This window comes from Alexandromys fortis, unplaced genomic scaffold (genome assembly GCF_014885135.2).
Source record: "Alexandromys fortis isolate MF-2015 unplaced genomic scaffold, M_Fortis_MF-2015_v1.1 scaffold_46, whole genome shotgun sequence".
In the NCBI taxonomy this organism is placed as follows: Eukaryota; Metazoa; Chordata; class Mammalia; order Rodentia; family Cricetidae; genus Alexandromys; species Alexandromys fortis.
In genome coordinates this window covers 10790469-10808369 of record NW_026067919.1, presented here as the reverse complement: position 1 = coordinate 10808369, position 17901 = coordinate 10790469, and the positions used below count along the sequence as shown (strand labels likewise).

General features: G+C 47.0%; 1 protein-coding gene across 6 annotated transcripts in view; it reads left to right on the top strand.

Annotated features, from left to right (window-relative positions):
• Nucleotides 1–17901, top strand: part of Frmpd2 (FERM and PDZ domain containing 2) — a 99252-nt gene that overhangs the window by 49775 nt on the left and 31576 nt on the right. For 5 of the 6 annotated variants that reach the window (XM_050140745.1, XM_050140744.1, XM_050140747.1 and 2 more), the window contains 4 exons: nt 1328–1484; nt 8392–8596; nt 14604–14698; nt 16735–16827. In XM_050140745.1, the coding sequence (XP_049996702.1) occupies nt 1328–1484; nt 8392–8596; nt 14604–14698; nt 16735–16827 (550 nt within the window). The remainder of the gene's footprint in view (nt 1–1327; nt 1485–8391; nt 8597–14603; nt 14699–16734; nt 16828–17901) is intronic. The other variant, XM_050140746.1, reaches the window with a different exon arrangement.

The following is a 17901-nucleotide window of genomic DNA, read 5'->3' as shown; positions in this document are numbered from 1 at the left end:
TGAGGTCAAGGAAAGCATGCCTTGTGGTAGGAGCAGGAAGCAGGGTGGTCATGTCTTTGTCCACATGCAGGAAGCAGCTGAGAGGGAACAGGAAATGGGAATAAAGCTGTGAAACTCCAAAGTCCATCCCCAGTAATGCACTTTCTCCCGCAAGGCTTCACCTTCTAAAGGTTCCATAAATCCCCCCAAACAGCAGTGCCAATGGGGAGACCACGTGCACAAATGCACAAGACTCTGGGATGCGTGTTGGTGTGCACTTCACGGGTGTGTGTCTCCCTTTTCACATTCGTTTGAGGATTGTTATTAGATTTTATTTTTATTTAACTTGATTGATTGATTGAGACAGGGTTTCTTTATGTAGCCCTGGCTAGACTAGAGATCCACCTGCCTCTGCCTCTTGAGTTTTGGCAGTAGAGGAGTGTGGTACCACACCCAGCCTGTGGTGCATTCCCAGACGTCTAGATCTGTTTCTAGATTCCAGGATTTCTAGATTGTGTTTAGGGTAGAGGATAATGGTTTCTCCTTCTGCAGACATGAAGACAAGATGTATAAATGCTCATGAAATTCTTAGCATCTCTGTGGGGCCTTTTGTCTTGGCTAGGATAGAAATTTTAAAAAGCAAAAGTTTCTTACAGAAAATAAACACAGACCTCTCTTAGGCAGAGGAGTAAGAGACAAAGGCCGGTGTTGCCATTCATGGAGAAGGCTTTCTGTTTTCGTGCCTTTTCCAGACAAGGGAGGAGGCTTCCAATGTGCATGCGCCACTTTGCACGCTGCTCAAAACACTTCAGTATTTTTGTTCTGTCTCTCCCTTGGGGAGCTTTCGCTATGCTAATGTAGTATAATGAGGCATAATGAAGATCCGGGTCAGTTCTCCGTCAGTTTCTTTGCTGCCTTGGTGGTGGCTGGGACTGACTTTCTCTGCTGGCTTGTTACAGTGTAGCTGCCTGCTTGGTTTCTGCCGGCTCCCTGTCTCGTCAGAGCAGGAGGCTTGGAGCTCGTGCAGTAAAGACAATGGGGTGCTTGCTGGCCACTTCACAGGGCTTGTGAAGACCGCCTGTCCGCGGACTCAACTCCTCTTCTTTCCGCCCAGCACACTCCTTGATGATAAGCTTCTGGCTCACAAATGAAGGCGAAAAATAAATAGAAGGATATTGTTTCCATTGTCTAAGAAATTGGACCTGTGTCGGGCATTCCCTGCCCTGGACTTCCAGAACTATGCTGACAATGAACCGAGGAGCTGAACGTTCATTGCTGTTTACATACATGTACTTCAAGGGATGGGTGAAGGCGGTCAAGGGTCTAACTCTGTGCTCGCTTCCTCCAGAGAAAAAAGCTCACCATCACCAGCAGCATCACCGGAAAAAAATATACCTTTGTCACCGATTCAGCCAAGACCTGTAAATATTTGCTGGGCCTCTGCTCCGCCCAGCACTCGTTTCATGCCCAGATGGACTCCGAGCAGCCGCCCCGTCTCTCAAGCGGTGAGTGTATACGGTATTAGTAACACACAAGCAGACAGCTTGCTCGTTCACAAAATAATGTGTATGAAAATATATAGTTGACCCCCCTAAGGGCTGAAAAGTCTAAAATCATCACCCACAATGACAGGAACACAGTAAAAACAAAGTTTAGATTTATATATTTTATCCTCAGAATTGACAAAAGTGAAAATAACATTAGGAGGACAAATTAATACAGTCTTCCTGGAACTCAACTGGAGACTCTCTCCTCTCCCTCTCCCCTCCCCTTCTTCCCTTTCACTCTCCCTTCCTTCCCCCTCCGTCTATCCATCTAACTTTGTAAAAACCGAAAGGAGCTCTCCACCCCTTTGAATTCACAGTTTTACTGTAGACCTTCATCCTGAGGTAAGGAATACAGAAGCTGATGGCAGTGGAACTGTCCGTGGTACAGGGCTGAGTGAAGAAGGACAAGAGAAGAGACCCAAGCGCAGTAGTGATGGACAGCTCCACCCTTCAGTCTGGAGTGCTGAGTGAGGAAGGACAAGAGACGGAGTGCAGTATTGTGATGGACAGCTCCACCCTTCAGTGGGGGGGGGGGTAGGACCCCAGCCAGGGGTACTATAGAGCAGTTAAATAGTTGCAAGTGCAACCTAGAAATTAAACCTGTCATCTTGCTTAAGTTGGTGATTTATGTTTAAATTTGAATGGCTCGTTTATGTATATTCATGTGGTTAATGTTCACATGTTACAGAACAAGAAATAATACAGAAATAAGCAAAGCCAAAATCTCTTTTAATTAAATTTTTTCATTTATTCTATAAATAGACCACAGTTTCTCCTCCTGCTCCCTTCCATTTACTCCTACCTATCCACTCCTCCTCCATCTTCCTTCAGGGACAGGCATCCAACAGGAGTCAACAAAGCACATCAAGTTGAGGCAGGACTAAGATCCTCCCTCTGTACCAAGGCTGGGCAACGCAACCCAGAATGGGAATAGGTTCCCAAAATTCAGCTCAAGAACCAGGGACAGGTTCTGATCTAGTTTTAGGGGAATCCCAAGCTCTCTCTGGTCTCTGATGGCACATACATGTATGTGGTAGACGGGCACACATGCAAGCAACACACCCCCTGCCACACACACATAAAAATTTCCTTTATGACCACAACATATACATTGTCTTCTCAAACAGCACTGGGTAAGTCAGTTTACGAGGCTAGAAGCTGCATTGCTGTGAGGGACAGTCCAGGGTGTGCAGTGAAGCCATGTGCCGGTGGCTTGGTGGTGGAGTCAAGCTTCCAGCGCCCAGAGCCTATTTGTTTTATCCCCCTGCTTCTGCCTTTTACCATGTGCCAAACATAGCCTCTAGTGGGTGAGACTTTGCTTCGAGTGCTGACCTTATCGTGGTTTCCTTTGGTGTCTGAGTGGATTTCTTCTCCGATTTGTGAAAGGGAACAGCTAGCTATAATGATGCACTGAGCTCCTCCGAGATGCTAGGGATGTGGAACCTCAGGAGCTGCCCTACCTCTATTGAACCAGAATCCACGTGTACAAAAATAAAAACCCTACATGATTTTAACACAAGTGCAAGGCAGTGAAGCCTTGGCTACGGAAGTGGCCTGAAGAGCCCCTGAGAATCAGCCGAGTGCCACTTAGCAGCTGCGTGGCTCTGGGTAGCTCACATCCCCTCTCGTGAGAACACACTGAGCATCACGTTTCGAGCTCCCTGCCCCGTGCTCAGTGTGCTGTGACCATGGTGACAGCAGCTTCTACCTATGGGCTTTGCTTCTGTTCCAGACAATACACACAGAAGTCTCAACACTGGGCTTTAGGGTCCAGTGCATGGCTTGCGTGAACTGGAAAACAGGATCTGAGATTTCAGAAATAGAAGCAAACACAGAGATTGAGAGTAACTCATGGTCTGTAGCAGAGCAAACCAGTGAATGTGTCTCTGGAACCATGGGCTGCTGGTTTCCGAAGATTTCCAGGGCTCTAGGGATGATCAACGCAAACTCATTGTACCTGACTTTCCCGTTAGCGCTGAGAAACTGTACTTGAAACACTACCAATACTGTTCTTATGGCCTGATTTCAGTGACTATAAAATATTTATATAGACGCTTTGAACTCACTTGTGAAATTGGTCCTTCCAGGCCTATTTCGCTCCTAATATGCTGTTTTCTCAAATGTCACATTCTGTTGTCTTAGTAGTTTCCAGGACTCTAACATTTTATTTGTACTAAAAGGACTCACATAACCAATCCTCTCTTGCCTTTTAAGAATCTCTGTGTGAAACTCTCTGCAGATACCATTCTCCACCCACTCACCCCCATGTGTGTATATATGTGTGTGTGTTGTGCCTGCACATGTGTGTACATACATGTGGAAGCCAGAGGACAAGCTCCCCGGAATATTTCCTCAGGAACTGTCTACCTTGTTTGCTGAGACAGGCTCTCCCACTGACTACCTGGGGCTGCTGATTGGGTAAGGTTGTCTGGCCAGGAAGCTCCAGGGATCTGTTTGTCTCTTCCTGCCCCCAGCCCTTGCACAGGGATGGCAAACACGTACCTCTGTGCCTGTCTTTTCTCTGTTAGTTCTGAGGCTCAGACTCAGGTCCTGGAGCTTGCAGGACTGGGCAATCTCTCCAGACCCCGGACATCACTTTCATTGCTGCAGGGAGGAGAGAGCTCCCAAGACACGTTTCTATGACATGTCTCCCCATCCCCTTTCCTTGACATGATCTTTATCCTGTGCAAATGGAATCATGTATCACTCATCCAGGAAACCGGGACCTAGACCAACACCTTCCTTTCCTACCCCACCGGGGTACTACCACATGATCTTGGATAGGCATCTGCCTGAGATTCGCATCCTGTTGACTGCCTTCCAGCCTTTGGAGTGGGTTTTCAGATGGACCGGTCCAGTTGTGTTCTCCCCGCTAAAGCTTGTTCACAGTTCCACACTGACAGCAGAGACAAACCCCTAATTCTGAGGAAACTCTTCCCAGTCTGGCCCCAGCCTTGACTTCTTTCTTGTCCTGATACTTCTCTTTTCTTTCCAACTGTCCTGCATGCCAGGATAATGGCTGTGGAAAACCACATCCCAGTCTTCTGTGTCTTGGTGCTCTGTGGCTATGATGGTTAATATTAACCATCATCTTGACAGGATCTAGAAATACCTAGGTGGCAAGCCTCCAGGCATAGCCATGACGGAATACTGAGATCAGGTTCAGCAAGTGCAGAGATTCTCTTTAACTACAGATAGCACCATTTCCATGGGCCGGAGTCCTGGATGCAACAGGAGAAAGAAAGCGGAGCATCCACAATCCTTGCTCTCCGCTTTTTGCTTGTGGAAGCAATGTGATGGGAAGCCTCATACTTCTGCCACCGCGCCTTTCCCACCATGACAGACTTCCCCTTGGACTATGAGATGAAATAAAGCTTTCTCCACTAAGGTGTTTTTGTCAGGTATTTGGTCACAGAAAAGAGGAAAATAACAATACAGCGGCCTCAACTGTGGTGCTTTTCCTACCCCTCCTGGGGTCAGGCTACCAAGATAAGTTCGCTTCTCCTAGAGTAAGTTAGAGGTAACATCTATCTTGAAGCCTCTCTGGATGGGCTTTTTCCAGATGATTCCTGAAGGTGGAGTGGATCACTGCCTCCTTTTGAAGACCTCTGTCCTTTCTCCTGTGACACTGTGCTTACATCTGGGACAGATGAGGAATTTCTTGAAGGTAGTGACAGTATCACCCAGCCTTCCCAGCTCCAGTATGGAACAGAGGTGTGACAAATAAGAAGTGATATGCACATGCTTTTTACTGTATGTATTTATTAATTAACTGATTAATTTAGAGACGGTCTTGCTGTGTAGTCCAGAGTAGCCTTAAATTCATGATCTTCCAGCCTTAGCTTTTCAGGTGCTGGATTATAGGCTACAGAGTCTGTCTTTAATACCTGTTTCTTGGATGGATGGGTGGATGGATGGATGGACAGATGGGTGGAGGGATGATTTGTATGGAAATAAAATGATTACGATTTTTCAATATCGTAAATGCGACTGTAAAACATTACTAGAAAAATATTTTTTTTTCTGGCTTCCATGTCACTTCTTAACCTCAGAAGTATAACTTTGGGTCACAAGCCAAGGGAATTTTAAGGCCTCTCTGTGTCTCTGTCGTTCTAGAATGCTGGATCTCCTTGCCATTCTGATGTTATTTATTTTTATTTTTCATTCTCGAAGAGTAGATGCTCTTTTATTTTGTGTATTCGTTTAACAGGTAAAAATGATCTTTCACTGTGGCTTTGTTTTGCTTCTTTGACGGGTGAAAAGTTGAGCATTTTCCAAATGTCTCTTAGTCATTCTCCTGTGAATTGTCTCAACATGCACTTTATTTCATAGTTATATTTGGATCCCTAGAGAGAAATAAAACCACCGGCTCCTACAAGTGCACAGTTCCGGGATTGAATCAGGCAATATCTGTCATCACTACCCAGTGGGCTGAAATCTTTTCTCAGTTCTTCTTGTGGGCACATCCTGGGTTGTGGGAAGTGCTTGGCCCTTCTCTGAACCCATTCTTGCAGGACTGCTCTTGTGTCCTCCAGGGTCTCACTCAGTGGCTTTTTCCTTGTGGCCTTAGCTCAGGATGCCTCCTGGGTATTTGGGATGCTATAACTAACTTGGACTTGACCTTTAGCATCCAGACAGAGTCAGACTTTTCTCAGCTACTTTACTAGTATCACAATTATATTGTGGATTCACCCATAACCAGAGGACAGACACTGCCCTCTTAGCATGCCAGCATCTTTGGGACATTCGTGGCAACCCTTCTTTCTAATCCTGGGAGACCAGCACGCCTGGCTCTCCCGCCTACCTGTTGGTATACTTGTACAGCACCATGGAGTGTAGGCCTGCTGACTCTGCTGCTCCTGCTGACTCTGTCTCCTTGCCTTTTGGTCTCTGTTCTGTGCTGGCACATGCCTGGTGACATTGGTGTCCTGCTCTTTTTGAGTCTGTCATGCTATTAGCCTCTGTGGTCTCCATCTCTTACCTCGATATGTGGCATCTGTCCTGTACGCAAAGGTCTGCTCAACTCCCAACATTCCCTGGGGACATAGCTCTTGAAGAATCAGGCATGTGGGGCCTTCACTTCTCTGCTCCTTTCCGTGAATCCCTTTCCCTAGGGAACAGCTGCTTCCTAGACTGCCGGTCTCTGTGCAGTCCGCTTCAAACCACTGAGCCTCTCTGGGCTAAGACTAGCCTCCCCATCCCTGCCTAGAAAATCCCTATCAGGTGTTAGTAACTACAAGGACACTGTTCCTTCAGGGCTTGGTAGGCTGGGAGTTCTTAGGTGAATCTTTGGTGCTGTTTTCTGTGGCTCATTGTCTGTACCATGTGCACTATCCAGTGTGGACCATGGAGCCAGTGGACTAAGTGTGAAACCTGCTCTCTTACTAATCAACCTTTAGACCAGAAAAAGCTATCTATCCTCAGATTTTCTTATCTGTAAAATGGGTACACTATCCATTCCAGAGAGTTCTGGTGGGGACCATGTGAGACAGTAAAAGTGACAATGCTTGCCACTGATTGTCACACAGGACACGTTTAGTCAGAAGTCACTACTGGTATTACCTTCTTCCTGACAGGCCCACGCTCTGGAGTAAGACTATAAAATCTGTGCAGAAGCTACAGGACATATTCAGATGACTTACATCCCCCCATCCTTTCTCGCTTACTCTAAGTAAGGAGTGATTCCACAGTCCCCTTACTCACAGATTCGCAATGAGGAATTTGTTTTTCTAGTGGCTAACCTGTTCAAGGGTAACAGCCCTGGCAACACACCAGAAAGAGAAAGAACCAGAGAAAAAGAACCAGACAGAGAAAGTCTGCTTATGTAGTTAAACGTTCCTCACCCTGTCCTTGCAGGGGTGTTTTATTGAGCATTCATATACATGGCAACACAGATATAAACAGTTCTACCTCCGATAACTATGTCACATAGGCACACATCACATGTGTATGAAGATAACTGAAAACCGTGAATATGACACACATTTCTATGTACACCTCTACTCACATGCGCACACAGATACCACGTACTTACATATACATGAACACTATACATATACAACAAAAGAAGGAGGGAACATGGATACTGAGTATGTGGATGCTGTTATATACTTTCCTTCCTCGTTTCAGTAGGGAGCGAGTGACCAAAAAATAGTCACCAAATATAAATGCAAGCTAGGTGTGGTGGCTCATTCCTGTAATCCCAGCACTTGGGAACTGGAGGTAGAGGGATCAGGAGTTCAAGTTTGCCATGATGATAAAGAGAGTTCCGGGCTATCCTGGACTACAGGAGACCCTATCTCAACAATGAAATAACAAAATGAGCACGTAAAACCCCACAGCAGTGCAATAGATGCACTATTGCAATAGATGTTTTGAGCAAGGCCTTGCTGACTTAAGAGACCTTCTAATTAAATCTCAAATTTCTATGAATAATGTAGACAGTAAAATGGGACATTCCTCATCATCAGAGTCTTGTCACTGGAAACATCTACTAAACCTATATACGAAGGGGTAAAGAGTGGAGGGTCCGCACTTTTAATGTGTGTTAATATATCTGGCAGGGAACTCTTACGTGGACTAATACAGCTGTGTAGCGATTAAAGATTATATTCCACAGGGCAGAGCCTGACTTGGGATCCCAGAGTCCTGTAACAAAGCACCTGGGATCCCAAGTCAGGCTCGCATTTCCAGGGCTAGGCACAAGAATTCCCCAAGCTCATGGGAGGCAGAATGACAAGTCTCTCAGTGCGGAGAAAGAACTGGGAAGGAGAGCCAGGGTCAGGAGGGTATGGTTGTATCAAGACCAATGACTGGAACCAGTGTAATCCTGTGGGTATGCCTGTTTTTTTCTCCCCCAATTCAGATCAGGATAAGTTTGTACACATAGCCAACTTGAATTCCGCACACCAGACACAGGCCAACCCTCTCACTTGGATTCAGAAACTGTCATGTTCAGAAAACGAGCTCTGTGTACCCAGGTTGCAGGATGCCATGGGAGGCCGGCTGAGCACGTCTATGGAGAACATGCAAGGCAGCAAGGAGATCGGGACAGAGGGGATCAAAAGCAGGTGGGTTTTGGTTTTCTTTAGAGCCAAGTTGCCAGGCGCATGGTTCAGCAGAATCATCTGTACCTGAAGCATATTTAATGTCCATGGATTTGAATGCCAAGGGAACATGTATGTCCTCTGGGTTGTTTTTAACTTGATCTAGAGATTGACTGTAGGCCACTACGGTGGTTAAGCCGATCGCCGTCAGACCAGGTCTCATGCCCATAGCCTTCTCTTCATATCTTCTGGTAGAGAAAGAGCTGAGAGGTCATGGGAAGACAGAGAAGGGAAAACTAGAAAATGCCAACAATCACCTTTGGACTATCATCATAAGCCAGGCACTACTCTGGGAACTTGTTTCTCAACCCGTGCAGCAGTGTGAAGTTGGTTCTTTCCCATTATCTCTATTTTCCAGAAGGGAAACTGGAGGGTTAGGACTTACAGACAGCAGTCCGTCCTGGAGACTGTCCTGGGAATCCTGAGTGCCGCTTCTTTCCAGGATGAAGGCTTGCCATTGCCATTCCAATGTGCAAGCAGGGAGCTCATAAATGCCGTGTTCACTGTAAAACAATGATCCAGGCATTTAAAAATAGCCTAGAACTTGGATTACACTTACAAGGCAAGTTACAGAAATAGCTCCGATTCCCAGGCTGTGTACTGAGGAGGGGGTGGGGTGGCAGGATCCGCTTTGGGGAGGGGGAAGACGAGTTATGCATCTGCTTCAGCAGGAGAGAATGGATGATTCATTTGAACTGAAATACATGCATATACACAGATAGCTCAAAGCGATGCTTAGAAAATTACTGCCCCGATTCTGCTGATGCAAATGTGCCTCGCTATGCAGTACAAAAATCAATCAATAATGAGGAAGCAAAACTCATTCTGAGTTTCCATGGCAAACCACCCCAAGCACAGTGGCACAGCCCAGCAGCCATCTTGATATTCTGCTTCACAACTTCGTGAGTTAGAAAAGGAGGTAGAATTCTACTTTGTGTGGTATTGAGGGCATCACGACAGTCCTCAGCAGGTGCCCCCCGGATGGAGGTGGCTGGGGGTATGCTTCCTGCTGGTGCCCTCTCGCCCCTATCTGTGCAGCCTCAGGAGGCCCTTTCCATATAGGGACTCCATCAAGAGTCTCCAGTGTTCCTCTGGGCTCTGAGAATTGGGAAGAGCTTCCAACGGTCAAAAGGTACTTCTCAGAGACAGCATTTCATCACTTCCTCCCAGGTTCATACAAATTCAAAGGGACTAGAAATGGGCCTCATCTCAATGTGTGAGTGTCAGTGGGTTTGTGGTGTCTTTTACCTGTCACCCATTGGTTCACGGTATTTTATAACACTGCTGCATTTAGGAGCAGAAGCAGGACTGGGAAGTGTCAGCAGCCAGGGTGCTTGCTGCCATACCTAACAACCCAGGTTCTGTTCCTGGTACCCACGCAGTGAAAGGAGGAAACCAACTCCTGAAGGCTGTCCTCTGACCTTAGCATGTGAGTGTCCCCACAAATGAACATGCGTATGCACGTGCCCGTGCATGCATATGTAGTTTAAAATGTAAAGAAAAAGAGAAAATGCAGAAGTAACTACAGCCTTTTCAAGGCCATTGTGCTAGCTCCCTGTTACTGTAGCAAAATACTTCAGGAATGGACTCAAAAAGAGGGAAGGTTCATTCTGACTCACAGTTTTATTCCATAGTCAACTGATCAGGATGATTTTAGATCGGTTGTGGAGCAGCGCATCACGGCAGGAGTACATGGTAAAAGAAGCCCATTTGTTTCTGGTGGAGGCAAAGAAAAGATAGCAAGAGCAAGGAACTGGGGGTCATCTGTCTTGTTCTTCCAAAGACCTCTGTTGCCTGAATAGGAAGTATCTTTAAAAAACTCATGCCGGGTAGTGGTGGCACATGTCTTTAATCCCAGCACTCGGGAGGCAGAGACAGGAGGATTTCTTTGAGTTCAAGACCAGTCTGGTCTACAAGAGCTAGTTCCAGGACAGACTCGAAAGCTCCAGAGAAACCCTGCCTTGAAAAAAAAAATCATATACTGAAAGCTTACCTCCTGCCTGGTGACACTATTTTGGCAAATGCTGGAAACTCTAAGGTATGTGATTTAGCTAGAAAAAGTAGGTCACTGGGGACAGGTCCTTAGGAGTATAGTTGTCTGCATCTTGTCTGTCTCTCTCCATTTCCTATCTTCATGAGGTGAGCAGCCTCCGCCACGTGCTTCCATGATGCTCTCCTTTGCCCCTTGGTGCTCAGCGCTGCCTAAGGCTGTGGCTTGAAAACTTTACTGTAAGTCCTGATAAACTGCCCCTCCCTTACGTTGCCTCTATCAGACATCACAGTAACATAGTCTGCCTAAGACAACCTCTTTCCAAGCCGTACCTCTGAAGGGTCTACTTCCCAACAGACCCACATGAGGAGCCCAAACCTTTGACTGCAACCGGGCGCTGGATGACACTGAAATCCTAGCAACTGCTTAAGAAACGTCTCAACAGCATGGCAGCCACGAGAATAGAAGGGCTTAACAGTGTGGGAACTTTGCAGCATTGGCTGTGAGCCTGCCTGCCTTTCAGGAAAGTGGGTTCGAGCCCTCCACCAAGCCTACTCCTTCTTTATATCATGTTTACCTCTGCACTGCTTTTTAAATGACCCATTTTCGCAGTCCCTCACGACTCATGTCAGGGGAGGTTACTGGTGACCTTTAGGCAAAATGGGAAATTTCAGAACTTGCCTGAGTCTGTGACCATCTGAAATACAACAGGAACCCATGGCTTGGGGCAGGTGGGCTTCATGGCGATGAGGCTGGGAAGGAGTGAGCAAGGGAAGGGGGAGCATTAGTGCAGGGTGTGTACGTCATAGAAGAGCTACTGGGAATGACCAGGGTTCAGTTCCACCTGGTGTCTGAGCACTTGCCCTGAACTCTAGGGGAGGAGGTCAGGATAGGTTCAAGGCCTAAGTCAAGCATAGGTACATTGGGGGAGCAGGGGTGTGTGACAGCAGGCCTTAGTGGGCAGGTAGAATTTGTATTCAGTTAGACAGAGAGGAGGAAGGCCACGGGCAAGCCTGTCAGTCTAACTCAAGTAGTGTCTTCAGCATCTACTGCATGCCTGTCCTAGGTGTCCTGGATACGTGCTAAGAATCTGGTATTCACAGTGCAGACAGGGTCAGTGCCTCCTGGTGCTCACAGGTATGCAGAAATGAGCAATCAGGATGATGTAGGGAAGAGCAGGTCATGCTGATGGCCTGATGTGTAAGGCCTGTAGGCTAGAGTGGGCAGCCTGTGGCACTGACCCTGAGGGGACCCTCTCATTGAGCCACTCACAGAGGCTGTTTCCACAGAGCTTCTGCACGCAGGGATGTTGGCCACCTTCCTTTCTTACTTATCTGAAGCCTTTCCTGACGGCCCAGCAGGAGGCTGGCTCCTCTGCACACGGGTTCCATTTCGGAAGCCCCTCCCTGGGCGTGCCCACCCTGGCGAGCTCATGCTTTCAACCTTCTGCTCTAAACACAGAGACTCCCCAGAATAGCAGTATGCCAGTTGTATCCTCCGCTCTGAAGGCGGAATGTGGAAGTTTTCAGTAAATGGATTTTGAGATGCTGGCATTTTGAAAGGGAGGGGGGAGGGAAGAGAGAGAGAAACACTCTTTAATTGTGGTAAAATACAGAAAGCATAAAATGTATCATCATTACCATTTTATGCCTTCAATTTTATTGTTTCTGTGCCAGTGGCATCGGCACATCCACATTGCTGTTGGGCATCCTTCACGGGGTCTTCATCGCCTCACGTGGAACCCGCTTTCCCTCAGCACTCCCTCCCACCCAGCCTAACCCTGACACAGCCCTTGGTACCCACAATCTACTTTCTGGCTGTGAGTGTGACTCCTCGAAGTTCCTCACATAATAACTGACTCATGCACCATTTGTTTTCGTGTGGCCAACAGTAAATGGGTTTTTAACAACTGAGAGCCAGTTCGTTGGGTGACCCAGATCACATGAGCCACAGAAACCCAGACCAGATAAGTCCTTGCTGTTCTTCAAAGGGCACCTAGAGACACTGCCCAAGCCTCTCTCAGGTCCTCCCTGGATGTTGGGATTTTTCCTTCCCTTGAGCCTATATCTCTCCCTTCAATGGGCTTGGGAGGCTGATGGCCCATAAAACTTCTAGAGGGCAGGCCCATCTCTTACTCATATGATGGAGGTGGGTCTTGTATTTATCTGTTGCTTTCATTGGTTAATTAATAAAGAAAACTGCTTGGCCCTGATAGGACAGAAAATTAGGTTGGCGGAGTAGACAGAACAGAATGCTGGGAGAAAGAAGCCGAGTTAGGCAGTCGCCATGATTCTTCCATCCGACACAGGCGCAGGTTAAGATCTTCCCTGGTAAGACACCTCGTGGTGTTACAGGGATATTAAAAATGGGTTAGATCAATATGTAAGAGCTAGCCAATAAGAGGTTGGAACTAATAGGCCAGGCAATGTTTAAAAGAATACAGTTTCTGTGTAATTATTTCGGGTATAAGCTAGCCATGCGGGAGCCGGGGCGGCCGGAATGAAGCCTACCGCAGCACATACAACACTCATATACCTTGCAAGACCAGGCCTGGCCTCTAGTTGGTTCTAATCAAATTTGGTTGGACTTGTCACAGGAATAGATGTAAACATGAGTAAATACAGAAGAAGGCAGCTCCCTGATGGGAAAGAACGGTTTTGGTTTGTCCCTTCTCCCCTCCCCCCTACAAGCCCTGCCTCCCAAACCTGGGGACCCTGAGAGGGTCCATACATGGCTACCTGTATCTGCTGCAGTCCAATTGTCTAATCTGCATGGTAAGGGCAGCCTCCCTGGTGTTTGGGACAGGCTGAGTGACACTGATCTGGTGGTTGACTGTCCAGGAGGCCCAATGCTGGCTGTTTCCAGAGCTCTGAGTGGGCATGCACGTTCTCTCTCTCTCTCTCTCTCTCTCTCTCTCTCTCTCTCTCTCTCTCTCTCTCTCACACACACACACACACACACACACACAAACACACACACACACTGGCATCTGCTCTTAAATTCTGCACTCTGCTTTTTTCTGAGTGTGTTCTTGAGGTGGCCCTATTGGAATAAATATGTACTAGTCTGCTTTCTGTTGCTATAAAAATGATGAACAAGGCTGGGTACCTTAAAAGAAGAAAGGGGTTTAGAGAGCTTGCCTCTGCTCTAGCCCATAGCAGATGATCTCATGAGAATGCATGTTAGACTCAGTGGAAGGACAGGGCCAGGGGCCAGGCTAGTCTTGCCCTTTTAAAACAACTCTGTGTCAGAGAACTAACTGGGGTCCCAAAGGAACTAATTAATCCCTTCAAAATGGGATATACCCAGTGATGTAATCATATCCCACTAGGCTCCTCTTTTTAAAAATCCAGTCACCTCCCAGTAGCATCTCCCCACCTACCCCGAAGGACCAAACTTTCAACAGCTGAACCCTTGAACCCTGGGGAGGAAACGACATCCAAACCATGCCAGTACACATTTAGTCAGCTGAACGCCTGCTCAAAAACTCCCGGGTACCAAGGGGGCCTCCAACTCACTCCTCCTGATAGATGGATGAGTATGCTGCCCTCAAGGAACACAGCGTGAGTGGGGTTGCCTGACCCTTCTAGGGACTTTTAACGGAAAGGAAGAGCAAACAATAAGCCACTAGGAGAGCCACCACAGCTCTGTACGGCTACTGCTAGAGTTTGGCGACTTCATGAGCCTGGGAAATTGGAAGATAAGTCCTGTTTTATGACTGAGGAAATGGGTTCTGCAGCTGTTGCATAACAAGCTCATGTGGACAGTGGAGGTCCAGGTGAGGTCTGGGTGACCATGATGAGCCCTCTGGGACAGCGACCCTAATGACATTCCTTGCTTGTTTTGTACTGCTCACGAGGCTGGTCTAAGGGTCTACTGGATTGTTTGGTACAAGGCTGTCTTCTTCAAGCCGCACTCACAAATGGCCAAGGTGGCCCCTTCCAGGAGCTCCCTGTCTTACATTTCCATCTTTCCCCTCAGCCCTTACACTGGCCGAGAGCAACCAAACAGCATCACTTGGATTCAGAAGCCAATTCAGCCTCTCTCTGGGACAACTGTCCAGAGTATGTGCACAGGTACAGACTGAACCCTGGCCAGGTGTGGGAAGGGTGGTTCTCTCCAAACCTTTCCCACCTCTTTAGTTTGTTTCCCAAAGAAAGCTCACTATCGTCTTGCTTTACAAATTCTTCTCAAAACTTTTCAGAGATGAGAAGGCCTCTCCTAGATAATATCTGGCCTTGGGTGGTGCATGAATCCAGAAGGGGAGAGTTTTGGCTAGGTGGTTTCCAAAACTGTGGTTGAGTGTGAGGAATATCACCTCTACTGCTTCTCATGGACTCCCAGTATCTCCCCGTGCTCCCCAGAAAGCAGCCATAGGGACATAGGGAGGGCAGTATGTTTATCTCCTCAAGCTCAGTCAAAAGCGAAGGCAGAGATGCTGTAACTAAGAAGACTACTGGTACTTAAAGGATGTTAAACCAGAAGCCACATCTGGATGCTGCCACAGCTCCCTACGATTGACTAAACTGTCTGCCTGACAGACTCAAGCATGGTCCCTGGGGAGGAAAGACGTGAATTGCTTGTGGTGGTTGGCCACCAGTGGGAGATTTTCCCGCTGGAATTGTGACAAAAATTGTGTCATACCCCAGGACTCCAGCTTTCTAGAAACAGCATTAGGGTTCTGCTTTGGGTCTCCTCTAGTCATAAATTTGGAAAGTACACCAGGACAAGCAAGCTGGGCCATCAGTCCCTACACTTTCATGACTGGATGGCTCAGCAGTTAAGAGCACTGCCTGCTCTTCCAAAGGTACTGAGTTCAATTCCCAGCAACTACATGGTGGCTCACAACCATCTGTAATGAGATCTTGTGCCCTCTTGAGGAAGGGACCTGGTCAGTTGTCCTCATCAACGTAGACCATGAAACCCAATATGGACAGTTTCAACAGAACCGCCATATACTGGCTGCCCATGCATGCTTCAGCATTGCCAGGGCATACATTTCATTCATTTTAATTTCAGAGACCCATATTATCTTTCCGTTATTAGAACAAATTTCTGAGAGAAGTCAGTTTAAAAAGAGGAAAGGTGGGAAGGCAGAGGCAGGGGATCTCTGTGAGTTGAGGCAAGCCTAGTTATATATCAAGTTCTGACCCAGCCAGGGCTATATAATAAGATCCTACCTGAAACACAATAAAAGAAAGAAAGAAAAGGTTTGTTTTACCCATGACTTAAGAGGTTATCAGTCCAGGTTGTTGGACCCTATGGCTTCGTGCCTGTGATGGTAGAGCGCATCATAGTGGGAGTGGATGATGGGTGAGGCCTGTTCACTGATGAGAGTCGGGAAGCAGAGAGACAGAGAGACAAAGAGACTGCTATTGAGTATCCTTTTCAAGAACCATCCATGTGAATATCTACAGACATTTAAGGCAACCTCTCTTAAAGGTTGTATTACCTCCAGACCTCCAGTAGCGACACACAGTGGCAACAAAACTTTCAACTCATGGTCCTTTTGGGGACATTCGAGATCCAAGCTATTGCAAGACTCATGGGAGAGACTTTGCTGTCTCATCTCTGTGTTTCAGTTCCAATTGTCACTGACATGAAGTACAGCCCGCACTTATCCTTTATCTTGTCTCAAGATGAGTGCAGGAAAAAGGTTAGGTGAGCCTGGTGGCTCATGCTTACAATCCAAGTGCAGGGTGATCAAGAGTTTGAAGCCAGTGTTGGGTTCATAATAAGTTGGAGGTCAACCCGAGAAACAGAGAGATCATGTCTAAAAAATAGCAAAAACTAGGGGTTTAGCACAGCGATAGGACATTTGCCTCACATGTTCAAAGTCCTAGGTTCCATCTCTAACACCAATGGGGAGGGCTAAGGTGAATCACTCAGAAAATGGACACAATCAGCCATCCTGCCACAGTCTCTGTTCCTGCAGCCCAGTCTTGACCAGCAGTGGCTCGGCTGTAGTTTGGCGAACTATGTTCTTAGTGATCTGTTGCCAAGCCAATGGGAGATTTGCTGTGACCTGTTCTTGCTTGTATGTGTGTGGTTTTGTTGTGTTTCAACTGATTTGGGAGGGAAACCCAAATATGGTGCTTTGATTCTCCTCCAGGGTCACAGAACAGTGGGAGGAAGAGCTGTATGGGAGAATCCAACCAAGACATCTTGTGTGTAACGCTGAAGCGTGATCCACATCGTGGCTTTGGTAAGAGGGCTTCCTGAAGGCGTGATTCAGGCTCCGGTCATTGAGCGGGGACAAGCACCATTCATTTCCCTAGTCTGGCCTCCTCTCTCCTATCTTGCGTTTCTCAACAATCCCTTCTACTGTTTCCTTCCTTTTAGTGCCTGCAAAGAACACAAACACTTTTGGTACAAAAGATTCCTTGCAAGTGCTGATATATTTTCTGGATGCATCTAAGCACAAGATAAAAATAAAACCCCCCTTCCCCACACACCTTGCACCAGGCTTTCTCCAGTATGAACAGGTTGGAGAGGAGTAGTCAATCTTTTGTATCTTCAATTATTAGACACATTTAAAAATACTTAAAAACATATATGAAAAAAGACACTGAGACGGGTTATTTGGTTAGAGATCATCTTTCCTGGGAGTGGGGAGATGGTGCCGCTGATGAAACGCTTGTCGTGCAAGTGTAAAACCAGAGTTTAGATTCCCCAGCACCCACATAAAAAGATTGGGTGTGTGTGGTATTATGCCTCCACTCCTAGCACTCTGGAGGCTGAGCCAGGGATTCCTCCAGCAAGCTGGCTAATTTGACTAGATGAAATCAGTGAGCTTTGGGTTCAGCGACCAACAGCTTCAATAAACAAAGTGAAGGGACAAAAGTTCACATGATGGCTCACAACCATAACTTCAATCTCAGGAGATCTGATACCTCATTCTGACCTTCACAGGCATTTCACACATGTGGTACAGAGACATACATGTAAGTCAAACACCCATAAACATAAAAAAAAAGTAGAGAACAACCCAGGAAGACTTCAAACATCAAACTCTGGGGCTCCACATGCATGAACACATATGCATGAGAATTTCCACACATGTAAAATACACACACACAGTGAGAGAGAGAGAGAGAGAGAGAGAGAGAGAGAGAGAGAGAGAGAGAGAGAGAGGATGGATGCAAGCAACCTCAAGTCCTGTCTCATCCAGCTGTGTTGGAGGGCTGCGTTTCTGTCATTAGCTATGGTTGGTAAAGAGGGTGTCTCGTTCAGATGCAGTGATCAGTCATGCCACTTGGTAGCTATTGAGCCACAAAGT